The following is a 26,781-nucleotide window of genomic DNA, read 5'->3' on the forward strand; positions in this document are numbered from 1 at the left end:
AGCAAGATCGTAACACTGCAGTCAGGGTAACACGTGGTTAGTGCACTGTGGTTACTCACACTTGGGCTAGGCTAATGTAGGTACAAGATAAAAGCGGCAATTATGCAAGTTACTCACAAACACCTCAGAGATAGCACTTTTGTTACTACCAGATCCTGTATGCTTACACCTAATATGTTTCACACAGTTGCAGTTTAAGTTCATCACCGGTAAATTTAAGCTAGAAATAAGTAGCATAGTAGATGTGGATTTTGGGCTATGGCATTTAATGGAGAGCCTCCTGAATGTGCACAAGGGAGTGCACAGATCCCAAAGTCAGAGGATACTACCCACCCAAGGCCCTTCTTAACAAGACACTTCTGCCATTCTGGGGGAAGGTACTGAATGTACGCGATACAGTTCTAGAAGTAATTAAACAAAACAGCAGGTAAAAGATAGTTTACAAGTCTGATTTATATTTTTTTTCCTATCCTTGATCAAATCAGTTTTAAGACTGAGCAGCATTCATACTAAACAGTACATTGGCTGCACCACCTTCCGAGTCTGCACTCCCTGCAGCCGGCCTCAGGCGAGTACAGGTCGGTGTTGCCACCTAGTGGCATCTGACAGCGGTACTCTCACTTCTAAATTGGATTTTCAAGTCAGGGAAGACACAAATCACAACCAGTATTTACGACACCTTTTATTATTTAAGCTGTTCTTGTCCACAGAATCAAGTTTTTACTGCTAGCAGCAGATAACTATCAGTGCATTCACATGGTTCGATACACACACTAAGTTACTTGGTTCCTCCAACAGCTGGGAGGCCAACGCCAACTGCTTACTACGGTGCACAGAAAGTCTCTGAAGAGACTCTTTTTCAGCAGGTGTATACGTAGCCCTGTCGGCTTCACCTGTATTTAGCAGCCATAGCCACTGCTTTTTGGCTCTGGTCCAAGTGACACAATCTTTTGATGCTTATGTGTGCTGGTGGCCTTGTATAGATTTGGCAGACTCTTGGTGTACCGAGTTTATCTGTCCTTGTGAATTCAACAGGTCTACTGGTCTCTAAACCTTATCAGTTCTTGGGGAACTTTTACACACTATCTCTCAGCACGTACTATTTCTTTCCTCAGCGTGGTTTTTGGTAACATTTCTCCATCCACACCCATTGGTAGGTACTTATACAACTCATCCACACAAACTCACACAAAAGGGGCTTTTATAATGTCGTGGACATATAACAACTTGGCCTATAAAGTAATTCCACAGAATACTAAGATTTATTTTTAAAAGTTACCCAAACCCAATATATCTGTGCTATAGAAATTAAGACCACTACAATTAGTCCCCTGTTTGGGAAAGGTTGAGTAGCCACAGTCCAAAATTTCAAAAATCTTACGGTCTTACCTGGATAGTGTATCAAAATGCCCCTGGATCCGTATCTCATGAACTCTTCATGTATTTCAGCAGTGTCTGAAACATAAAAGTGGGTAACAGTGAGCCAAAGTATATTAAATTTCTCTTTTTGTGTCTGACAATAAAACATAATTCTCATCATACAATATGTCAAGTGCCATCTTTCTGAGTTGGACAGAGGAGGCCACCTTAATTGCTGTGAAACCTTAGTTTGTAGGAGACTACACATTCAGCCCTGGTGATTATGTCTGGCAGACTGTAAAATAAGAAGTAATAAACCTGTGAAAACAAAGAGCTAATACCTAAATCTACAACTCTAACATGACAACTTGCCCCCTGCCTCCCAACCATATTAAAAAAAACCCCAAACAATTGGAGAAATTCTGTGGAATTTTGCAGATATATTAGAAAAGATATGAGTACAAAAAAATCAGTATATAAAGTAACTACAAAAAAGCACTTCACTACTTTTTTTTATAATTAATTAGATTATTACGTGATAATACTGTTGTATGACTAAGTGATTTTTTCAGTCAATGGCCTGTGGATCCACAGGCGTACACAGCATAGTCTAAGAGGAGCAACTAAGAACATCTATGCAAAGCATCAAATGCAAATGTTAAGCAAGCAAGCAAAAAATATCCAAAGGATATCTTTCATGAAAGCAACAGCTTGATTGTTTTGTACAGCATGTAATGTTCCTGTGAATTTCAAGTAAAAAGCAAGCTGTGACAAACACTTGAGAGTGTTTTGCATAAACAGAAGCTACAAGCATTTCAAACTGGAGTAGGAAAGTCAAATATTAAAAATGGTTACTGAGCTATTTTCCGTAAAGGTTAAGAACAAACACGTCATAGACTGGAATCTTCCCACCTTAGAGACTTTTTGCATAGCTAACGGTAAACTTCATTTTCTAGATAGCCCTGCTTGGAAAAGCTATTTGGAGTACTCTTTCAAAACCAGTCATGTCACTCTTCTCAACTGTGCTATGAAAAATGTACTTCCCAAAGCTTTTAAAAATAAATCATGTGGAAGGGCTGCTGCAGACGCTGCAGGCCTTGCTTTGTTGCAAACTATGCAACAGACGCAGAAGGCAATAGGGTGCTAAATAATTTGGAACAGTGCTGTTATTGTTTTGCAGCTGTTTCACAACATGAAAAAGGGGCGTTTGGAGCTTAAATGCTCAATGTTGGACCATAATTTAGACACCGAATTTCAGAGTAATCAGACATTCATGGAAGCAGTTTAGACATACAGTTACTCTTCACAAAATGGCACCTTATTGGAGTCAACGCATGGATGGGAAAGAGGTCTCAGGGGCCTTTCTAAATGCAGCGTACATGAGCTGCAATAACCCATTTGCTCAGCTTAGTTGTTGAGTTATGCAGAAAGATCTTGATAACAGCTCCTGAGGTTTTTACTGGAATGAAAAAGCTTTTATTGCTCATTCTGCCTACTGGGTTAGGGTTTCATCTAGTTCTCTGGACAAAATGCTCACAATATTGCCTTTGTAAGCAATCACCAGGTAAAACAGCTGTGTAAATTTTTTAAGAAGTCCGCCATCTCACAGGTTGTTTGGAATTCTTGAGCAGTATGAGCAGAGTTACAGCTTAGCAGCTGAGAATCTGAACGTCTTGCATGGACAGTCAGAGATGCGTGTATTGACAGTAACTACATTGCGTGGCTTCGTTAGTGCAATTTTCAATGTGAAATATACAAACACTGCTGAATTTGAAATAGCTTAAGAAAAAGAGAACTTTTTCCCATAAGTTACTCTTGCTTTGGGAGCTCCACTGATACCTTCTAGCCCTACAGATGTTAAGAGATGATTATCTCTCTCAAATACAGCCTGGGGCATTTAGGAAAACACACTTGCTATTTGCCACAGGGTTTGGAGCCCAGGAAAATGAACTGCAGGTAGAAAGTCTTCTGCACCGTACCATTCTGTTTTACTGCCTGGCTCCTGCAGCACCTTATCCTTCTGTCAGTTCTCCATGTCCGCACCCACACTTCCTTCTTCCACAACAGGTCCGGACTCCATGTGCCAGGCCCACAGGGATTCCTGTCTGGGAAGAAATGGGAAGGAGAACGCAGGCGGGACAGGGGAAGGACCTCAGCAACGGCTGCACCACTTCACATGCCTCCAAGCCAGCGCTGGTTCCGAAACACAGTGGATGCCTGGGAGGCCCCGAGGCAGGGCAGCACATCCTAACGCTGCCCTGGGGCACGTTCAGAGCTATCGCTGAGGTAGCGGGGCACGTTCAGAGCTATCGCTGAGGTAGCGGGGCACGTTCAGAGCTATCGCTGAGGTACGTAGCGGCCCTCACTGCTTTCTCTCCCGCGAGCTGAGGTGTCACAGGAGAGGACAGGCGGCAGCGAGGCCTCCGTGGGCAGCCCCTTGTGCAGCACCCAGCGGGGAACAGCCAGGAGTCGGTCCCGGGACCCTCCCCAGAGACCCCGCTGACCCCACAACAGGAGGCCGCGCTTCCTTCCCCCGCCCGTGGCGCAGACGCCGCCATGACCGACCGCCTCGCCTCAGGCAGCAGCACGCGCACCGCCAGCGCTCGGCGGGAAACGCCACCAGCCCCCCCCCCGCATGGAAATACCGCGAGATCCGCGCGGGGCGGGGCTCGGTGGGAGGGGCGGGGCCGCGCGGTGTTTGGGGCGGTGGGGCCGCCCCCCGCCCCCCCTCCCCCTCCCATCCCCACTCTCCCCCCCCCCCCCCCCCCGCTCCCCTCCCGCCCCCCCCGGTGGCTGAGGCACCCGCCGCGCACAAAATGGACACCGGCACCGCCGCCCGTGCGGACGGAGAGGTGCCTTCCACCTCCGCCGCGGCGGCCTCTGCGCAGGAGCCCGGCGCTGAGGAGGTACCGCTGCGGGGGCGGGGAGAGAAGGGGGGGGGGGGGTCGTCGTCGTCTCTGCGGGCGGTGGAGCCTCCGGGGACGAGCGCGCATGGCCTCGCCGCCCCCCCCCCCGCCCCGGCCCTGAGGCCGCCCGGGCAGCTGGCAACGCGCCGACCCCTCTGCCTCAGACCGGGAGGGCCCGGCCGGGCCAAGAGCCGCGGCCCGGCCTGCGCGGCGGCCCTGCAGGCCGGCCACAGCCCGGACACCCCCCCCCCCCTTCTTCAACCTCAACCCCCGGCCCCGCCATGCAGGTGGGCCCCCCCCCCGGTCCGTCCTTCCGTCCCGTCCCTGTAGTGTCCCGTCCCCTGTCCCCAGGTAGAGCTGTCCCGGAGCGGGATGGGGTCGGTGGGGCTCGGCGGGAACCGGGGGGTCGGGCCCTGGGCGGGGGTGGCGGGTGAAGCGGTCTGTGCCAGCCCTCGGGGCTCCGGCCTTCCCTCCGTCCTGCTAAAACGCAGCTGTGGTGGGGAATAAACCCCTCGGAAGAGCACGGATGGCTGCCAGCCCCCTCCCTTTAGTTTTTTTGGAAAACAAGACTACGTACAGGCTAAGACACAAGGAATGTAAAAAGTGACGTATTCGGGTATCTTTGGAAACTGAACAAGATTTAACCTGAAGGATGAATCTTATAAAAACTTAGTGAGGATGATGGCTGTGTGTCTTATGGTATTGGAGAAAATTGCAGAAATATTGGTATTAGCGCAATCAGAATTTTAATGCCAAGTGATGAAAGTCCATTTTTGCCTGAAAAGAATGCTTGATTCTTCATTTCATTACTTATGTATACAAGCAGCTATGAGATGCAGTACAGTGTAATTCTGAACATCACCTGATTGTTCGGGGGAAAAAGTTTAAGGGCTCTTTCTGTATTGGATACAACTTACTCTGCAAAATTTTATGTATGAGTTTCATCAACTGATAAAAAGTTGGTTCTAAATGTTTAGAGAATGCCTGCCTGGAGAAATAATTTGAAAGCAGTGAATGGAATTCCACTTTGCGTTGGGCCACAGGTCTGTTACGTAGCTATACAGTTAGTTATGCTATCTGCATATTAATGGCATATAATACAACCTGTTGTGCTCTGTTCCCCTCTCACTGTTTTACTTCACCATAAATAGTCTTTCTTGTAGTAGTACCAAAACCACTGTCTTAATGGCTATTTGGAATGCATTTCCACTTTTGTATATGTGAGTTAAAAGGGATTCTTCTAATTATTCCTCATGCATCTGTTCAAAGGTCTTACCACAGATGACAAGAGTAAAGTCAACTAAAGCAGCAGCAGTTCTTATTCCCAGTTCGCGTGACCTATCCAATTTAGGACTAACTATTGCACTTACTAGATAGAAATTTCTCTCAGCCTGAGGTTAGAGTAGCTCTGTTTAGGCTAGTTAGTAGAGATTTCAAGGGGAAGTATTTTGGATCCTTGGAATATTTAGGGTCTGTTATTTTTGAAACTGCTGCATGGTCATGTTTCTTGTGGGGTGTTTAGATGACACCAGTTTTCAGGGGACTCTCTTATCAAGGGTTTAATCTTTAATGGAAACATTTTCTAGGGTAGAGGCAGATTGTTACCAGCTAGCTGCCTGGGTTAAAAACAAAAGTACTTTTTTTGCTAGTTAATTAATTGTTTGCACTAAGGCTCCTGCTGATCCTCCTGTTTCCTGTTCAGTCAGCTCTCTAATTGATGAAGATGCATTGTGTCAAGTGTCTAGGGTAGAACTCTCCCAGACTTGATGAAATACTTTGTCGTTCTGTGTCATATTAGGTACATGATCCAGTTGGTAGTAAGAGAGAACTATTCTTACTCATATCAAAGTTTAATAATTGACAAGGTCTAGATTTTTATAACTCCAAACATTACGCAGAAGCGAGTTTGGATATGACGCTTGTCCCTACTACCCATTTCGCTCCACCATCATGGAATAGTATTTTAGTGAAACTACACCATATTCTTTTCCCTTGTAAGTTGTGAGGAAGAGAAAGGGTATTGGGATGCATGTGTCTTAAGTTGTTTGTCTCTTTCCTCAGCTTTTGACAGTCTCCTGTTTGTTATTTCTAATGTTTTGGGGCCTTCAATGTTCGATGGAAACACTGCAGCAAGGTGGGGCGGGCAGGGAGACTGTGTTTTGCCTTGAAAGATAAGGTGTAGGATGTGATTTTATAGTGCTGTGGCTCCAGTAACTTTACATGTCAGTTCATTTACTTCTTTAACTCGGAGTGTGTTATTCAGAAATACTTATATCTGAATAAATTTGGTTTGTATGCCACCATAAGTTTTCTTCTTATGGGGAAATCTGTAACAACAGAACTGGCATTAGAGCCATCTGCCTTGGGGCTTAGAAAGATAACACCGCATTACATTTTTCTTGGAAGACTTGCAGTTAAAGGGGATTCTCATAATACTGAGTTGTTCTGCTTTGTCCAGGAGAAACTTCTTACTTAGCTGAGGTAGACAGACAACTTTTTTCCAGTAGCATGTATCTATGTAATTTATTTCTAGGGGAATTAAGGGAGACATCTCTGTCAATTTTGTTTTCCTCTGAGGAGGAGTGTCATGTCACTTTAATAACAAAGATTAGGCCTGATATTAGCACTGGCAGTCTCTCTTACTGGAGCGTGTGTTATATAGTAATATAATGGAGGTGAGAATGTACACATATATATGACCCACTCTTTAGTGTGTTGATGTAACAGTCCTCTCCTAACATTGCTTTCCGAGGTGAGCTGATTACCTATATGATTGAAGAAGCTGTAAGTGAATAGAACATTTCTGATGCTACCTATTTGCAACATAATCATTTGGCCTTGCAAAGCTGAACTCATGCATTTGTAAAATCATTAAATTGTCAAACAACGTCATTATACACTTAGTACCATTCACCTTTGCAGAGAAGTATGCCTTTGGGCCCAAACTTGAAAAGGTAATCTCTGACTTCAGAAAATATTCCTCCTGTTTGCTTGATTGTACTTAAAGTTAAAGAGTAAGTTGGCATATATATTTATCAGTAACAGTTCTGAAATTTAAGTGTAATGTTGCTTGACAGACTTTTACATATTTAGTTCCATTTTGGTCTGGTTTTGCTACTTGACCCTGAATAGTTTAGGTTAATTATTATTTCATTTTAATATATTTATAGTAGGCTGATACTGAAAGCGCTTGTTCGATTAAGACTCTGCTCTGTTACATTTTATAGAGACATGCACTTCGGCAGTTCCTTTCAGATTACTCAGTGCTTTTCAAAAACATTTTTATAATTTAATGCATCTCAAAAAGTATTCTTTTTTATTTGCAGGAGGTGCGTAAAAAGGCACGCTTCAAAGACTCAATTAGGGGAAACAAAAAATCCACCAAACATTTCTCCCATGATTCTTTTTAAAAAAGATACTTTGCCAATGTCATGGGTTTTGCCAACTTTTTTTTTCTTGTATAGCAATGTAGCAGTTGAAGTTGTGGCAACCTGGTTTGAGCTTCCCAATTGAAGACAGAAATGAATTGCAAACTATGAAAGTCAGCCATTTTGGTCACAGTTTCTTAAATTTATTTCATTTATAGTAAATAAGGTAGTTCTTTGTTAACTGTCTAAGAGCATACCATGCAGTGGTTGCTGCATGAATCGATTTGGTTGATAATTTGTCTCTCTTCCTAGGTATATGGCTAAGTGTAGTTAAACCTGTGTGTCCAAGTGAATTTGTGACTGTTCATCTAGAAGTGAAAACAAACAAACAAAACCCAACCAAGTTGCAAGTGCCAGAACTTTACAGTTAGGAGGTTTACATTTAGAAATCACACTTAATTTTTTAAAAATATCTTTACAAGATACTAAATTTAATTATGCATTTAAAGCAAGAGCTCTGTGACAGATTAAACTTCATCCTCTTTCAGTACTTTATTTCAATACTTTCAACTTGGATCCTATTTGTAGAGATAAACATGAGGATGAGACAGATCTTCAGCTTACATTTTATCTGGTCATATCTCCGCTTCAGTTTCATCATGAATATCAGGTTCTGCTTTGGGTGAAATAATATGATTAATACAGTCGCTTCATTTTGAAATAATTATTTTTAAAAAGTAGCATGCTTACCTTGTAGTGTGTAGGTTTGTTCAGTTTGATATCTTTTTGCTTTAGTAAATAAAGAAGCTGATAAAGTGTTTAAAATTTGAATTCCAGAAAAATGATCCCCCGTTTCAACTCAAACTTCCTCCAAAGGCAGCTAGACCTGAAAAAGAAGTTGACCCAGAATATGAAGAGAAGATGGTAAGTGTTTTCACGACAAAACATGCTGCAGCTTTTTATGTTTGTTTGCTTGAACTAGTTCAACACAGTTACAAGGAGTTATTGCAGACTGGATGTGTCAGAAAAGAAAAACAAATGAAGATTCATTTAAATGTCTAGTCCAGTGTGGTATTTCTCACAGTGTCTAACAGTAGGTGTTTAGTGAAGAATATGAGAACAGAGGAAGCAGATAGTGATAGTTACGTTAAATACTGCCTGCCCCACTCTTCCATGTATTTTTGTCTGCATGATTTCTGGAGCTGGAGGCTGTGGTTTTTATACTCAGTAGTTGTCAGTGGATTTTTTTTTTTTTTTCTCCATGGATTTGTCTGCTTGCTTTTTATCCCCTCATGTAGGTTTAGTTATCCACACCCTCCTGTGGTAAGTAGTTTCTATTCATGTTTTATATTTAGAACTCCCCTTTTGGTTTTGAATCTGTCTCTGCTAGTTTTATTTGATGACCCCTTGAGTCATGTCAGAGGCATCGTTAAGCTACTTCTTAAATGAGAGAAATACTGAAGCTGCCAGTTTCTCATCATATAAAAACATAAAGGTTTTAAATGTTGATATGCCCCATAATATATGTGCCATAAAAAAAGGGGATCTGTCCATGACACAAATGAAGGGAGCTTGTAGTGCTGGAGAGGAGAGATAACAGGGTAGCCTCTTTATTACAAAGAGGCAGAAACCAGGAGGACATTACAAGACTTGTTCTTGAATGACACATGTAGTAAGTTCTTGGTTGAAGCTGGTTTATGCATCTTGCTGCATTTTTCTTAAAAGCTTTAATGTTGAATGGATGCCTAATTATTACAGTAGAGTCTGAAATAATTGGGTACCGTAGAAGCCAGGGAAGAGTATCACTGTTAAATATAGAAAAATTGATACCTACTTCTATGAATACCTAATTTTTAGCCAAATAGAAGACACACAAGTAAATCTGTTCATTGAGAATGAGTTCAGTAAATAACTAAACTTGGTTTCACAGTAATACATGGTGAATTTACACCTTTCCTAAATTAGAATGTTAGTCCAGCTCTTCTAAAGAGGCAACGGGAATAGGTCTCAAAAGCTACCTTTCATCAATTGTGTAGTCCTGAGCTAGATGTTTACTGTTTATCAAGGCATGCTGCTTACGCCCAACCAATAATCTTGCAGGCAAAAAAGTATATTGTGGCATTCAATATAGAACCTTACCAGTTATGGTTAGCTTGCCAAAACAATCATGTATTTAGTTTAATGTAAATCCTCTGGATTTGTTCTTACCCTCTAAGATCATAAACATCCACGTCTTTAGTCCCCCTTTTAATTTTTTTTTTCCCCTAAAAGTTTTCCTTGGTATTTACAGTTTATTCAATTTTCAAGTTATTTACACAAATGGTCCAATAATGAATGCAAGGGAAAAATAATGGTAATTTTTTTCCAGGAGATCTTTGTGAAGATGTTTATTTGCTGGTAAGTGGTGCATTATTAAAAGAAATGCATTGCCCTCGTGTGGCAAGATCATGCACTGCATGTCAGGTTCATTTTTAGTGCCCTTTGGTTTGTGTTATTGCTGTTATAGCACTTTTACTTGGGTGTAAGTTATCTGCAGAAAAGCTTTCTGTTGTTTGTATGTTTCTTAGAAAGGTTATGGTACAGAACTACAATTTCACTTCTGTAGTTTATATCAAGATATATGAATGGGATCACATGAAAATTGCTTTGTCGTACAGTGTTATGTGATGCTGAGAAATGGCATAGAGAAACTAGTAACAGTTGCATTCTGTCAGATAACATTTGCATTTTATGATACTTTTTTAAAAATTATGTAACATGTATTTTAAATATATTTTAAATATAGAGAAGGACATACATTTTGCTGTTTATATAGTGAAGTGCATAGGCCTCATTGATGTGGCAAAACTGAAATGATTGGAATTTGAAATCTGACATCAAAATTCACAAACATCAGTGAAAGTAGTATTGAGCTGGTGCATCCGCTACTTTAGTCATACTTCTAAAAGCAGAGCTACCACATTGTTGTCTTGGATCAAATCCTGGTAGCCTTGAAGCTGATGGAAGTTTTGCCACTCACTTGAGCAAGGTTAGGATTTCATCCCTTACTGTAAGTCAGAACCTTAGGTTTTTTGTTATCTTTTGTAGACAGTCCTCTAAAGCATCCCTTCACAGTTGCTGGTGTGCTATGCAGACTTAAGCAATATATACAAATAAACTGGTTTTGGGTTGGCTTACTAATCTTTGAGTTTTGAATGGGGATGAGTTGCTGGGATGAGATTATCAAGTCCTGGCGTGTCTTCCAGATTGCTCTGGTATTCAAGAGGGGTCATTTGAACTACCACACGTTACATTTTGGTGCTCTAAAGCAATTCATGCTTGGCTGTAAGCTGAAACAGCTCAAGAGCTATTTCATGATGCTTGTAGCCCACTGAGTTGGCTAACAGTAGGCAGATGGTCTTGCCAGTCTTTCCTCATATAAGTTGTTCTCACGAGTGTCTGAATTCTGTTTCTTAATACGTTTTTTATGAAGAAAAGTTAGTGATTTTTCTTTTAATTCTCTCCTTGCTTTGGAAACTAGAAAGCAGATCGGGCGAAAAGGTTTGAATTCCTCCTGAAGCAGACAGAACTTTTTGCACATTTTATTCAGCCTGCAGCACAAAAATCACCAACATCTCCATTGAAAGTCAAGCTGGGACGGCCACGGATAAAGAAAGATGAAAAACAGAGTTTGATTTCAGCTGGGGAGTATGTTTTATTTTTATTTCTGACTTCTTACACTTTCAAACAAATTATGCATTTTAACATGTCTTTTTAGTTAGTAGCATAGAGATTGTGCTTTAAGTAAGTCCAGAACTTTTCCTATTAACGGTGTATCATAATTTTCTTTAAAAGCTGGTTGGTGTATGCATGCTGATACATCAACGTTAGTATGACCTTGGATCAGGCATGCACTTTTAAAGTAATTTCCCTGATTATTGCCACTTACCATGCTTTGGTACATATTTTGGAGGGATTTTGGAGCACATGAATTGCATTTCTTTTGCATGACACTGAACTAGAAGATGCACTCCAGAAATGCACCTGATGTGCTTGAGCTGCTAGTGGACATGTCAGTGGGACCAGAGTGGAGCTAGACCAAGTTAAAACAAGACAGCATGCATGTAGTGTGGGTGTTGGATCCTCAGCACCAATTGTCTCACTTTGCCAGTGTGTCTATATTAGTCAGTAATGCAGGTGTAGCCTGCACGTAGTGTTTCTGAGGGGGTCTTGTAATAGTAAGTGACTAGTTTTTGGAACGTTTACAAAATGCCATTTTCTATTTTATAATTTTTTAAAATTTTTTTTTCTGATTGAATATGTGATTCTTCTGAATGGTATAGTTATCAACTGATTGATTCTAAGGCCACCACTGATGTGTGTCTTGTATTTCTGTGTTGCTCATTAAAAATACCTTGGAGAACTCATGATACTTGTTGTCAGAGTATAGTTCTGGCTCTGGAGGAGAGGGCTTTATATCAGCCTTTCTAATTAAAGCTGGAATGAACCATAAGGAATAACTTATTAACAGGATATGATTTTGGTCAGTGTACTGGAACACACACATTGTAGATCAATGATTGTTTCTGTTACAACTTGTGTCTCTTGATTTTATAGTCAATGTTTTGAAATTATTTCATATAAACGTGAATCTTGGATTCTTTCTTTAGTTATCGTCACAGGCGCACAGAACAAGAAGAAGATGAAGAGCTGTTGTCAGAGAGTCGAAAAACCTCTAATGTGTGTATTCGATTTGAGGAGTCTCCTTCATGTAAGTGTTCTGTTGACACTTTTCTGATTGCTTTGATATAATTAAAATCTGAGCAGATCGCAATTAAAATTTTCTACTTAGAATTACTATTTTTCTACTTAGAGGAATCTTACATTTACAGATGTGAAAGGAGGAACACTAAGAGATTATCAGGTTAGAGGTTTGAACTGGATGATCTCATTGTATGAAAATGGTGTTAATGGCATTCTGGCAGATGAAATGGTAAGCAGTAATCTTTTGGAATTTTTGTGGTAATTACTGAACAAAATTCAACGTTAAAGTGCCTGTAGTATTTAATGTATATGCAGTATTATGCATCATGCTACAACAGATTTTTCACAACTGGAATTGTAATGCAATAAAAGAAATTGTATTGCAAACATTTGCTGTGTAGTTTGCTTCAAACAACTTAAGTGGCAGAATTCTATAGTAGGAGAATTGTTTCAAACAATTTCTGTATGGTATTTCAATTCAGCAGGTTTCTTCTCCCCCCCTCTTTGTCAATGCAGGGTCTTGGTAAGACTCTGCAAACCATAGCATTATTAGGCTATCTGAAGCATTACCGAAACATTCCTGGGCCACATATGGTCCTGGTTCCAAAATCAACTCTGCACAATTGGATGAATGAATTCAAACGCTGGGTTCCATCATTACGCGCTGTTTGCCTGATTGGAGATAAAGACGCCAGAGTAAGTGCTCTACGTTTCAAAGATATATGCATTGTTTGTCAAAAACTAGCATTTGGGTATGTGGAATTGTCCCTAAGCTAATTCCTTATTTACAGTGGTTTTTAGTAACCTTTACCTGTTACTGTGTAGCATTGAAAATGCAAAATGTTATGCTTGTAACTATGATGAAAAAATGCAAATCAGTAGGTGAAATAATAGACTGGGATCAAAGTACAGCTGTCTGACCTCTTTTCTGTTGTCTTCCTCTTCCTATTTTGTTTTATCTTTTCTGTGTTTGCATTGTGACTGTGTTTATTCACTTTCCTTTATTGCCCTCACTTTGTTACCTGTTTCTTCACCTTTTTTAGGTGACTTCTCTCACTCTTCACTTGTGTCCTATGTCCATGCCTTGCAACTAGCATTCTTTTGTAGAGCTCTTCATCTTTCATAGTGAAGGCCTTAAAATAGATGTAGGGTGGTTTTCTAACCTGAAGGGGATCAACGAGCTGGATGTTCCTGTGAAATCTGTGGCTCCTCATATGGATTGCATGGCTGCCTGTTACTGCTTGAGGGTAGAAAGGCTCTACAGAGGGATCTGGACAGGCTGGATCGATGGCCTGAGGCCAGTCGTGTGAAGTTCAACAAGGCTCAGTGTTAGGTCCTGTGGTTGGTTCACCACAACCCCATGCAACGCTACAGGCTTGGGGAAGAGTGGCTGGAAAGCTGCCCAGTGGAAAAGGACCTTGGGGTGTTGGTCGACAACTGGCTGAATATGAGCCAGCAGTGTGCCCAGGTGGCCAAGAAGGCCAACAGCATCCTGGCTTGTATCAGAAATAGTGTGACCAGCAGGACTAGGGCAGTGATTGTCCCACTGTACTCGGCACTGGTGAGGCTGCACCTTGAACACTGTGTTCAGTTTTGGGCCCCTCGCTACAAGACAGACATTGAGGTGCTGGAGTGTGTCCAAAGAAAAGCAACAAAGCTGGTGAAGGGTCTGAGAACAAGACTTATGAAGAGCGGCTGAGGGAACTAGGGTTGTTTTCACAAGTGATAAGACAGGAGGAAAGGGCCTCAAGTTGTGCTAGGGGAGGTTTCAATTGGATATTAGGAAAAATGCCTTCACCAGAAGGGTTATCAAGCACTGGAACAGGCTGCACAGGGAAGTAGGTGAGTCATCATCCTTGAAGGTATTTAAAAGATGTGTAGATGCAATGCTTAGGGGCGTGGTTTAGTGGTGGACTTCGTAGTGTTACGTTAATGGTTGGACTCGATGATCTTGACAGTCTTTTCCAACATAAATGATTCTGGTAGAGGAACTGCTGGTTCTGCCAGTGATTTGGACAGTTCCTTCCAGTGCTATGGTCTTGGGTTTGACTGTACTGCTCTTTGCAGATTGTTTTAATTTGAAGTCTGGTAATTTTTGTACCACAGTGTGTATATTGCTTGTTCTGTGGAATGAAATTAAAGTTGTGTGGAAGAGAAGCGTGCACCTTCACTTTGTACCTTCTTTTCTTTGAGACTTTTATATTTGTATTGTCATAACTTTTCATTTCCTTGTTTTCTACTTAATCTCTCTTTTCTGTGGTAGCTAAAGCACCTCTGAGCTTACATTTGCATTTGAAAGTCAGTACTTAGTATTGCACAGAGCACTCCTTTATTAGGTAGCTTTTCAAGGCCATGGACTTGAACAGTTCTGTCAGTCCTACTAGCTGAGGTGATCTGTGTACTCTACTAAGTTCTTTGAGACCTGCATGTGTGACTTTTCCATAGGGTGATATTCTTTCATGTGAAAGGATTTATATGCCTACATATGTACCCCTTACAAAATAGAGATGGTACAGAAGAGGGAGATCTTTAGGAAAGTGAGAAGATGGGAGTGGGCTATGTGAGTTGTTTTGAAATGCTTTTTTGTGGATTGTGTCTTTGGACTAATTAGCTCAGAGGGTCTTTTCCCTATTGGTAGTATGAACTGTATCTAAATTGCAGAAGAATTATGCTGAAGAGTAAACATTTAATTCTGAATAGGAGAAAAATTCGTGTTTTGCTTAACCCAGCTGATGATCTGTCTGTGCCTAAAGTACAAAGAATTGAAGGCTTTTGTTGGAGTAACTTCCAGTTACTGAAAAGGTGTTTCAGAGTTGTCTTTTGTGTGCTAGCTTAGCGCATCAGTAATGTTGGCGGACATAGGATTCACTGAATTCCATATAAATTGTTCATATTTATAACTGTTTATTAATTCAATTGTTCTGCTTTAGGCTGCTTTTATCCGTGATGTTATGATGCCTGGTGAATGGGATGTTTGTGTTACATCATATGAAATGGTAATTAAAGAGAAATCAGTCTTCAAAAAATTTAACTGGAGGTACCTGGTAATTGATGAAGCCCACAGAATAAAGAATGAGAAGTCTAAGGTAAACTCATAATTATTTGATACTTTGAAGATAGTTTGACACAAAAGATTCCATCTGATTTTAGCAGATTTTAAGTGTTAGGTGTGGTGTTTTTTGAAAATATAAGCCGTAAGCTGTTGGGTGGTAAATATGAATTTCATAGGTAGCTCACTGTCTTTAAGTTTAGTTGACATTGTTTCAGGTCTCAGAAGCTGATGAAAATTCATTATGCTTAAATGTACGTGATGATGATAACTCTTGGTTGTATTTCTAGCTGTCGGAGATTGTACGTGAGTTCAAGACAACAAATCGATTGCTGCTTACAGGAACTCCTTTACAGAATAACCTCCACGAGCTGTGGGCATTACTCAATTTTCTTTTACCTGATGTCTTCAATTCTGCAGATGTAAGTTGAGGTTTGGAAGTACAGTCTTGTTCTTGTTATTTTGATTCCCAGGCTGCTATCTGCAGAAGAGAAGAATGACCAGCCAAGTAAGAGACATATGATGTGGAAGACCTGGATTCAGTAGAAGCTCTGTGGCTTACCTAACTGTAGACTACTTTTTTTGCTCTACCTAGTTTAAACAGTGCATTCTGTTAGTGTAGATAAGGCCTCAGGCCAGTAATAGCAAATGTAATACTTTCAATAGTTAAGGAATTATGCAAAGTGGAACAAAATGGGAAAGTAATGCAGAATGAAGAATATGAAGCATCCAAACAGGTGTAAGCCTTTTTTTTTTCATTTAGAATTTGAGTCGTCTTTCTCCTACTGTTAATATTTCCTTGTACTTGTATTGCTTGCTTCCATTGTTTTTGCTTTGTTGTCCGTATCATTTACTTAAGGATTCCAGTTTCTTTTTCTTCTCTTACTTTCTTGCCCCATCACTATACAAGCACAAAGGGGAAGAACTTGGACACTGCAGTGATGAGCATGGAAAACCATTGTAAATTAAGCAGAGTAATAGTATTTTTTCTGTGGAGTTGCTCAGTTGACTTGAATGTTATAACGTGCTGGGGAGCTGACATAGAATTGCAGACTGATTTTTTTCTTTCGCTTGTAGAAGTCATTTGTCTGAAGATTTATGCCACTCTCAGCTGGAGTTAGAGTCAATATGTGTCTGTTAAAACTAGAGATGATAAACTGTTCATACCAATTGTGCTGTTTCTTACCACAGGATTTTGACTCATGGTTCGACACTAAAAATTGTCTTGGTGATCAGAAACTTGTAGAAAGACTTCATGCTGTAAGTAATTAAAGCTGTAATCACATGTCATCATTAGCATATGCAGTGTAAAAAAGAAAAACAGATTATTTCCTCCTTCATCTTGAAGTTGAGAAGATGAACATGAAGGTATTTAGTTACAGAAATGTCCAGCAGAATTTTCACAAATGAAATATTGGGACTTACTACTATAGATACCACTTTTTGTAACATTACTGTTTGAAGCAGTCAAAATCGTTATACCAAGTGTGTAAATGAAGAATTTTGAGATTTTTGAAACCATTTATTATTGTGATTATATACTGATACACGTCATGCTAGTCTGCATAAAGGCATGCCTTTACCTTTGTTTTACTGTGCATGAGATAAGACATTTTTTTGTGATACAGTAACAAACCAGAAGGAAGTACAACATACATTGCTTATGTTTGAACTGTTGGTGCATTTTGTATATGCTGCTAGTGGCAATGAAACGGAGCTTATGTTAAAAGGTAATAAATAGATTTTATAAGCTTATGGGTTTGGTCCTTGCTTAGGATAATAATTGGGATGGCTATGGCAGCCTTTATGTAGTGTTACATATTTGTGTGTGAACTTAGCCTATTAGTGGACAACTTTATTTTGCAGACTTTAGCAGAATTTTTCTGAAGGAGTCACATTGACAGCAATAGATATTGATTAGTTCTGAATGAATATCAGATAATTGAAACTGTTAATTTTGTACTTGAGGTAATAATTTTTTAAATTTCTCTGTGGAAAAACTCTTAATTTGTGTAGGTTCTGAAGCCATTTTTATTACGTCGCATAAAAGCTGAAGTAGAAAAGAGTTTGCCTCCAAAGAAGGAAGTAAAAATTTATCTTGGGCTCAGCAAAATGCAGAGGGAATGGTGAGTTATTTACATTGCAGTAAAATTCTTTTCTGATAAAGAACACTACAGTTCTTCACGCTGATTTTTTTTTTTTTAATCTTTTCTTGTAGTTGCATGTTAAGACAGTCAGATGGAAAAGCCTATTTATAGCTGGCTTTGGGGCTTTTTTAAAGATGCAGAAGTTACAAAGTGCTCAGGAAGGGTAATGAAAAGGGTTGGGAGGAAGAAAGCAGAAACTTCTCTTCCTTCCTTAATTTTATTTGAAAGAATGTATGCCTACTAAGTCTTCTCCTTTGATCCAAGTATGTATGCGCCAGTAAAACTCTGAGCTGAAATTAAAATAAAACCTTGAGGAGCCACATAGAGATGTAAGAAAAGGAGACAGGTCAGTGTAGCAGCTTCAGTCAAATAAATGATATCTTTAATCCACTTTGTAGTCCTAAAATGGAAGTGTAAGATAACCCCGTAAATGACAGATCATTGTCACTCGCAGAGAAATTGCCTTTCATGTTCAGGTATGGATTTATAAATCCTTATTATCAGTCAGACATTTTTGCCAAGTTTCGTAATATAGCTCATTATTATATAAACAAAGCAAACTCCCACATCCAGAATAAGTAATTGGGATATTGCAGGGTTTCATTCATGTTTTAAATATCAAATAAAAACTGAGAGCTGTTCAAAATTGCCTGTAAAACTTCAGGTATACAAGGATCCTGATGAAAGATATTGATATCCTGAATTCCGCTGGGAAAATGGATAAGATGCGTCTGCTGAATATTCTGATGCAGCTGCGGAAATGCTGTAACCATCCTTACCTGTTTGATGGTGCTGAGCCAGGCCCTCCTTACACCACTGACACGCATCTCATCACTAACAGTGGTAAAATGTTAGTTCTGGATAAACTGCTAGCAAAACTCAGAGAGCAAGGTGGGTACTCTTTATGAACAGTAGTGATCTGAATGCTTGTTGTAAGTAAAACTACCTTTCAAAAATGGCATAGGTTCATTCTTGTCTTTCCTCCAGTGAATGCATTCATTACTTCCAGTGAGGTTTTTGTTGAAAATAATTTTTCTGTAGATCTTAACATATGGCAGGAAGTAAGTCTTACAGGAATGATGAGGAAGACTAGTAATATGGAGGTGTAGAAGGAAAGGAAGAGCAGAGCGTCCCTTCTGCTGTCTTTAAGAAAATTTCTGATGAGAGGATTAGTTTGTGCACATCAGCTGTCAGCTAATTATCTTACCATGGTTTTAAGTGTTCTGTTTCTTCAGCTGTGTGTTTCTTCTGCATAAATTATCAAATAACCTGTCTTGAGGAGAAGTTAAATCAATACTAGAAAAGTAACTTCAGAAGAAAGACTTAGTTAAGTTAGGCATAGTACAGAATATTTCACATGTATTCTTACGCTCTGTAGTAGGCTCTGTGGTAAGATTCATGTGAAACCATAAACCCAATGATAAAAACTTCTGTGTTGTTCTGTCAGGTTCCAGAGTTCTACTTTTTAGTCAGATGACTCGCTTACTGGATATTTTGGAAGACTATTGCATGTGGCGTGGGTATGAGTACTGCAGACTTGATGGACAGACACCACATGAAGAAAGAGAGGTGAGAAAGCTGTATATAAGCAAGAAATGTCTTTGTTTTACATATTAGATGACGAAGACGACATTATTTACATGTATATATAAGTAGCTACATCATTGTTTAAAGCAAAAATGCTACAGTTTAAAAAGGCTGCTAAGGTTATATATTTTTCCTAACCAAAGTCCACAGTAAGTAGGTTTCATTTGTTCCTCAACTAAATGAAAAATGTAATATTTTGTGGAGTCAGAATGGATTTTTCCACCTGTGCAAACCTCCAGTTTCTTCCTTCTGTAAAAGTTTGGTTTTGGTGTGAATATTCTGTAAATTTCAGAGAAATGTTGTTGAAAAGCCACCAGCATATTGGAAGCTTGTTTGAAAACTCTGATACTTTAATGACACTTTTTTTTTCTTTTTAGGAAGCAATAGACACATTTAATGCTCCCAACAGCAGTAAATTCATTTTCATGCTAAGTACCAGAGCTGGAGGTCTTGGAATTAATTTGGCAACTGCTGATGTGGTTATTCTCTATGATTCAGATTGGAACCCTCAAGTAGATCTGCAAGCCATGGTGAGTTAACTCCCTAATACGCAATCATTTGTTAAAGTTGTCATTGTTCTATTTTGTATAAGTGTTTCCAGAACTTGTGTTATTTTTCTTTACTTTTTTGTATTTAATACCAAGAAACTAAGGAATTGAATAAAAAGGGCATGAACAGAATTGTGGAAGAAACTGTAGATTTTTCTTTGTAAATATCTGTCTTAATTTCATAATTGAATAAGATTACTTGTGTCAAAATGGTGTATCAATATTGTTTATCCAATTATTCTTAATTCTGTCTTTCCAGAAGACAACAGTAAATGAATGACAGAGGACTGTTTCCAAAATAATAGCAAAGAATTAAAAGCATGCAGCTTTATATTCCTCCCTTTTGGGAAGCTTATGCTTTTGCAACCCACCATGTTTCTGCATAAGTGTAAAATCATTTGGTGGTGATGCCAGGGAGAAGAACCACTTATGTTTGGGTTAAACATACTAAAATCTTCTCTTTCTGAGTGCTGAATGTAAAAAAAAAAAGAAGATAAAAATCAAGTCAATTTGTTTCACGTGGAATGAAAATCCCATGATCCTTCTTGCATGATTGGGGGGTGGGTTATTTGTTCTGTGATTTGTTTTTTTTTTTTTTTTTTTTTTTTGTTTTGTTTTGTTTTTTAATGCATTTAGACACATCAAATATTTACTGTGAATAACTCATCCTTTTGATATGCATGCTGACTACCAATAGTAGACTGACTTCCTGGAAACTGATGAGTGTGATTTGTGAGCTTTAGTAGGATTTTCAGAAAGAAATTAATATTATGCAGGAGAGTAAAAGATTTAACAGCTAATGTTTAAAGGACAGTCAGAAAATCCTGGTACCAGCATGTTTGAAGGCTAGTTGTTTAACTTTTTTTATGTAAGAGGACAAAATAATATTTTTATTTGTGTTTTCCAGAGAGAATAAACACAAGTTTTGTTACAAATAAGTATAGTATGTTAGTCGTCATATAACCTCATTTGCTGTGTATTGTACCTGTACTATGTGAGCTGTATATTGATGCTTTAATGTAGCTAGCTTGGGACAACTACAGTATTGAAGCTGTGGCTGCATGGGCTTTGCCCGTGGAATTAATATGCTCAAGCCAGGGATGCCAAAGTTTCAATACTTATGCGAAGTGACTGAATTAGTTTGAAAGCGGTGCAGATGTGTGTGTGTATGTGCTGTTGTATCTCTACTTCATAACTGCAGTCTAGACAGACATTCAGTTATCTTCATTTACAATGAGGTAGATGTGTTTATTACTATAGAATGACCCAAACTTAAAAGGTGTAATAGCCAGATATAAGAAATATTATTATACTGGTTTTATGTTTTTGTATACTCTTGAATAAGCAAGGGACCAAGAAATACATGCTAGTTTCAGTCTGCTGTTTGTGCAAGCTAACTGTCTATTGCTTGTGAGTTTTTGTTGCTGAACACTCATTGATTTATGTTTGTTAGGATCGTGCGCATCGTATTGGTCAAAAGAAACCAGTACGGGTGTTTCGACTAATCACTGATAATACTGTTGAAGAGAGGATTGTAGAAAGAGCTGAAATAAAACTGAGACTGGACTCTATAGTTATACAACAAGGTATCAACTGCTATATATGTTTGTCTGCAACAGAATTGTTCAGTCCCTTTAAGTATGGGTTAAATAACTGTACAAATGTACAGTATGAGAGAAAGCAGGCCTTGTGTATAATAGCAGTACACTAAATCATCATAAGAAGCTATAATGTATAAGTTACTCACTTGTTCAGCTGAAATTTTTGAAAAAATCTGTTTTCCTAAATAATGTGAACATAGACTTATACTAAGACTCTAAATGAGGAAAGCAAACTACACCTGAATAGGTGTTACTTGACTTTTGTGATATGTTAAAAAGGAAAAAAAGAAAAAAGGTATGTTCCATGACAGATAAAAATAATTACATTGGTGTGCTTTTTACCACATATGAATTTACTGAACATTAAAACTCCTTTGTGTGTCTTTGTTTAGAAGCTCTTGGAAGAATAGTTTGTCAAAAACTAAGGTTCTCAAGCTAAGTTTTTAAGGTTGTTTGTATTTCCAAAAGGGTGGGCTACTGAAAGAATGATGGTCAAAATTTTGATGGTCTGTAAAGAGATGAGTTAAGTGAAGTTTTGGGACAGAGATTAGAATTTGGGGAAAAATATTCAGAGATTTGGGTTGAAATCAGTAAAGTGAGTGTTTAAAAATCTTAAGTATTTTTTAATGGTTACTACAGAATACTTTGTCATTTTTTATCTTGAAATAAGATGTTGATCTTAAGTTCAGCTAACTTTGTAAGAGTAAGATCTTAAACATAAAATTTGAATTATCTGAATGTGAAACATTCTTTGTTATGGCTTGACCCAAAGTTGTTTTTTTTTTGGTTTGGGTTTTTTTTTTTTTCCCCTGAAGTTCCCAATTTGTTTTTATTTTCAGCTCAAGTGAAATGTAATTTTTTCTGTGTGGTTTTTCCTTACTTGTTCTGCCAGTGAACTAAAAAAAAATCCACTGTTTACATGGTCCTTCTGGAACTCTTGTATTATAACTTTCAACATGTTTCTTCTAATTTTAGGAAGGCTCATAGATCAACAGTCTAACAAACTGGCAAAAGATGAAATGCTGCAGATGATCCGGCATGGAGCCACGCATGTTTTTGCTTCCAAAGATAGTGAGCTGACAGAAGAAGATATAACAACTATTTTAGAAAGAGGTGAAAAGAAGGTTAGAGAACAGTTTTGGATGGAATTTGAAAAGTGTCAAACATTAAATCTATATGCACAAAATAGAAATGAAATCTGATTATGTAAATGTATTTTAATGCCCAATTATTACTTTACTATTAGTAAGTATTTTAAAGCTTATGAAAGTTTTGAAGGAGTAGAATTACTATTTTCAAAGTTCAGACTGTGTGCACCATATCCTAAGCATTGCTTATGTTTCAGGCTTTTAGAAAGATGTAAATTTTATGCCAACAATTCTAATAGATACAAAACCTTTATGGAGCTTTAGTGGGGAATAGGTGGCTCTGTGGAAAAATGAACTACCATTTCAGCTCCAAAGAGCTGGGCATAAATTTCATTTAAATTTAAAAGTTAAATCATACAGTTGTAGGGCTACATCCCAACATAATAAATTTAGTTTAATGGAAAGTCTTGGAGTCAGATTGTTCAAAATTGAAAAGCACTGTGGGCGTCTCTCCTTACAAGAAAAATGGAAGTAAAAGTTTAAAGCAGAAAAAGACATTGAGAATGTTTTAATAATGATGAAAGCTGTTATTTTCAGAAAAGATAAACCAACTTGAGCCTAAAAGTATCTTCCTGTATTTTTAGACAGCTGAAATGAATGAACGATTGCAGAAAATGGGGGAGAGCTCCTTACGAAATTTCACTATGGACACAGAGATGAGCTTATACAACTTTGAAGGTGAAGATTATAGAGAAAAACAAAAGGTAATTTTTCTTCAGTCTTTAAGACTTTAGTTTAGAGGTGCAAGCATAAAGGCCATACTAGAAATGCTATGGCTATAAAGGTTATTTTAGAGAAGTAAGGAGCTACTGAAAAATTCACTTAGCTCTGCAGAAGCATCAATATTCTGATTTTATGTTAAATTAGCTTTCAGCCCCACTGTTTTTCTTCATGGTAAAATCTGATAATATTGCTCAAATTTTTTCCTTTCTGCAGCAAAAATACTATGTTGCATCCTACTATACTGCTGCAGTCAGTATTATTTTACTGCCACATAACTGAGGGGGGGAAAAACCAGGCCTCATAATGATGTTATATGTGGAACTTGGACTTAAGTCCTTTTTTGCAGTGAAGGTTTTAGTCACAACATTAATGCAAACTGTTTGTACAATGATTTACCTAGTTACAGAAGGATCATCCAAACAAAGAGGTATTGCTCAGGGTCCTGCAATGTTACCGCTGTGTCTCTGTTTTGTATGGGATGTATAGTCAAGGTATCCTTAAGGCCTTATCTGGAATCAGATGTGTGAGCTGTTATTTGTTAACTATTGAATGCCCTTCTAACCCAGGTTTCTTACCAATTTTGAAGAAACATTTAGAAAAAAAAAAATTTAATGAGAATAGAGTGGGGTGTGTGTGTATATACATAAGATTCTTTCTTCTGTTGATAATTTCATTACAAGAAGCCAGCTAAATACAGCATAGTCTTGAAATATGCTGTAATAACTTTCATTCAAGTAGTTTAGTTAAGATTAATTTGCTGCTAATGGATTTTTTTTTTGCCAATGTTGTAGCCTCTGTAGAGGTTATTCGTTGTGATATTTAGAGGAGAAGCAATTCATTCATATCACAAGATATTTTAGAATTCAGAGCCCAGGTCCGCAGTCCTTCCATTATGTTTTGGTAGAAAGAATCATAACCTTACTCAGGTGTCTGAAGTAAGTAGAATACTGTAAAAGGATCTATCCATGCCACCACACTGCCTTACTTGTGTATTATCTTTTATTTGTTAAAATAGGCTATAATTTCTAGCTTATTTTTGAGCTCTGTTGTAGTATCCAAATTGTTGACCACAACAGTTAGACTTGCTGTGCGAAAATATGTTCCTGCTTTGCAGTGTCACATTAATCATTATTCTTGTGACTTTAGGAAACCACAGTTAATATTTTTATTATCATATTCTGTGTGTAGCTGAGCATGATGGAATGGATAGAACCTCCAAAACGAGAACGCAAAGCTAATTATGCAGTTGATGCTTATTTCAGAGAAGCCCTACGTGTTAGCGAACCAAAAGTCCCAAAGGTAAGAATTTGGCAAGCATGGAGGACTTCTTATGTTGTTCTTTTGCTCTTCTTCTCTCCAATGTTGCATCCCCTGATCTCACCCTATACTGGTAATAAAATGAATGTATTTACAAAGTGATAGGTTGCCACTGCTGCTGAGTTAAGGCAGTTTAATTGCACAGAAATCAAGCTTATATAATGTTAATGTATTTGTGTATTTTTCAAGGCTCCACGACCTCCAAAACAACCAAATATTCAGGATTTCCAGTTCTTCCCACCACGGTTATTTGAACTTCTGGAAAAAGAAATTCTGTATTATCGTAAGACTATAGGATATAAGGTAATGCTTTTTTTTTCCTCTTCAAATTAGTGAAATGTATTTGTATTCCTCTGTGCAGATTTACTGCAACCTCGATAGTAGATAAATAAAGTAAATGAGATGGCAACTAAAAAATATATTATTCTGGTCTTATTTTTTGAAAAATGCTTTTCTTATTGTGAAGGAAATGGCTTAAAACCTCTTTTACCCTGTTTCTGTTCCACTGCAGAACAGAAAAAGCAATCTGTTATTCCTTCCTTCATTAAAAATTTCATATCTGTGTAGCTTTGTGTTTTGTGGTGGGTTCCTAACAATGAAATAGAGTAGAAAAAAGAAAGACAGTTCTGATGCTTCATATACTTCTCAAAAACAAAAGTGTGATATGTGGTCTAAGGTGGGAAAATAATTTTTGGCTAATATAAGATCACCTTCCAGGGTGTGATTTTTTTCGTTATAGCTTTTGTATATCTTGTGCAGAAAGTAACTTAAGGTAATATTGAAGTTGACTCGGTGTTGATATGAAGTTATGTAAAGTTACATCAATTTTCCTTGCATTTTGCTGGGAGTTGAAATGTTTAAAGGTGTGGAGAAGTCTGGATATATTACTACTACAAAAAGAAAACCAGACTACAGACTTTTTTTTCCCTACTATGCCTTAGCTGAATTTCTCCCTCTTCCCTGCTGACATTACTGGACAAGCAGCAAACACAGATTCTGTTTTGATGTTGACTTTCATTAGTTGTGCCAGTACTGGCTGAGTAAATCAAATGGATCCCCTACTTCCAGACGTGTAACTTACTTTAAAAAGCCCCATGTTTCATGGCAGGTTGCAGCAAGAAGAAATCATGTATAAAATGTGCTGGAGAACATAAACGTGTCATACAAAGCAACGGATGGGAAATCGGTGTTGCAAAAGAGTAGAACTAATATTGGCAAAACATATTTTTAAGAAAAAGCAGAAGGTGTCTTTGAATCTAGTTTATAGCAAAAAGAATTTTATGCAGATGGCAGGATAGAATTAAGATAAGAATGAAAGGAATTATAATTAGCTTCAGGAATTCAATTAATGCTCCAACAAATAAGGATGAGAGAATTGCTAATGTTGACAATATGCATGTAAAAAGAGAGATATTTCAGTCCTGTTAATGAAATCTGTCAGACTAGGTAGGTCGAACATGAATACTTGTTATCTTAAAAACTTCGTATGACTGTTTGCTGGTGGTGAAACTGATAGATATGATTAAGTTTGTTCTGCTTTGAAACAGAAGTATAACTTTCCATGTAAAGAGAGTTTTATTAAAACTGAAGGCTGCCATAAACAATATCAGAAGGTATCAAATAGGTAGAGATGAAGCTTTATGCGTTAGTCTTAACTTAAACCACCAAAGCCAAAAAAATTTCTTGGCCGGATGTTAAAAACAGCTCTTAACTTCCTTTGCCTTTTGCTGCAGAAATATGTAAGGTCTGCAAAGTCTTTACTGGATACTGATTCCTGACCTGTTTGCTGTTGTGTGGCATGGAATTGTAATACACAGTTTAAAGGTCACAAACATTAAATTGGTGTCAGTGTGAGGAGGAGCAGATAAAATGTTGCTAGGGCTTGTTTACATGATGTTGTCTGTCTTGTCCTTACTTTGGCAGCGTGTGCAGAAGTGAGTATTTCACTGTAGTTACAGAACATCATGAACTGAGGGATTTAAGAGAGCTAATGAATAGTGCCACTGAAAGCAGTGAGCTGTGACAGCTTACACTAGGTGAGGCTCTGCCTCTTACAATATCCTTAAGTCATTGTGTGTAGAAGTGGTGGGTACAGGGCATAACAAAATTTTAACATACATTGGGCAAAATCTAGTCCTACTTTTCAGAGAAAGGGTTTAAGCAATAAGATTCAAATCTAGGTAAAACGCATTTGGTGACTGTTGTACAGATCAGTGCTTTAATATGTAATAGTTGGAAAAAATGTCTTTTACCATTTACATGTGTTCTACAGTGTTTTTCACTGA

At 38.4% G+C, this 26,781-nt stretch overlaps 2 protein-coding genes across 4 annotated transcripts in view; one reads left to right on the forward strand and one right to left on the reverse strand.

Moving 5' to 3' along the window:
* The window catches only part of GAB3 (GRB2 associated binding protein 3), an 81,678-nt gene extending 78,322 nt beyond the window's left edge, over window positions 1–3,356 (reverse strand). Inside the window, exons 1-2 of the mRNA XM_075054366.1 lie at window positions 3,339–3,356; window positions 1,390–1,455 (exon numbers count right to left, since the gene is read on the reverse strand). The gene's annotated coding sequence lies outside the window, so the exon portion shown is untranslated. The remainder of the gene's footprint in view (window positions 1–1,389; window positions 1,456–3,338) is intronic.
* Window positions 3,357–4,133: 777 nt separating this feature from the next.
* SMARCA1 (SNF2 related chromatin remodeling ATPase 1) overlaps window positions 4,134–26,781 on the forward strand; it is a 36,691-nt gene continuing 14,043 nt past the window's right edge. Inside the window, exons 1-18 of one of the 3 annotated variants that reach the window (XM_075054253.1) lie at window positions 4,134–4,265; window positions 8,471–8,557; window positions 11,154–11,320; window positions 12,283–12,383; window positions 12,505–12,605; window positions 12,893–13,072; window positions 15,307–15,462; window positions 15,716–15,847; window positions 16,617–16,685; window positions 17,442–17,551; window positions 18,237–18,463; window positions 19,020–19,141; window positions 19,537–19,689; window positions 21,161–21,293; window positions 22,284–22,432; window positions 23,041–23,160; window positions 24,368–24,478; window positions 24,686–24,799. In XM_075054253.1, the coding sequence (XP_074910354.1) occupies window positions 4,176–4,265; window positions 8,471–8,557; window positions 11,154–11,320; window positions 12,283–12,383; window positions 12,505–12,605; window positions 12,893–13,072; window positions 15,307–15,462; window positions 15,716–15,847; window positions 16,617–16,685; window positions 17,442–17,551; window positions 18,237–18,463; window positions 19,020–19,141; window positions 19,537–19,689; window positions 21,161–21,293; window positions 22,284–22,432; window positions 23,041–23,160; window positions 24,368–24,478; window positions 24,686–24,799 (2,322 nt within the window). In that variant the 5' untranslated portion in view covers window positions 4,134–4,175. Of the gene's footprint in view, window positions 4,266–8,470; window positions 8,558–11,153; window positions 11,321–12,282; window positions 12,384–12,485; window positions 12,606–12,892; window positions 13,073–15,306; window positions 15,463–15,715; window positions 15,848–16,616; window positions 16,686–17,441; window positions 17,552–18,236; window positions 18,464–19,019; window positions 19,142–19,536; window positions 19,690–21,160; window positions 21,294–22,283; window positions 22,433–23,040; window positions 23,161–24,367; window positions 24,479–24,685; window positions 24,800–26,781 lie in introns of those variants that run through there. The other 2 variants (XM_075054254.1, XM_075054255.1) reach the window with 2 other exon arrangements.

This window comes from Buteo buteo, chromosome 22 (genome assembly GCF_964188355.1).
Source record: "Buteo buteo chromosome 22, bButBut1.hap1.1, whole genome shotgun sequence".
Taxonomy (NCBI): domain Eukaryota; kingdom Metazoa; phylum Chordata; class Aves; order Accipitriformes; family Accipitridae; genus Buteo; species Buteo buteo.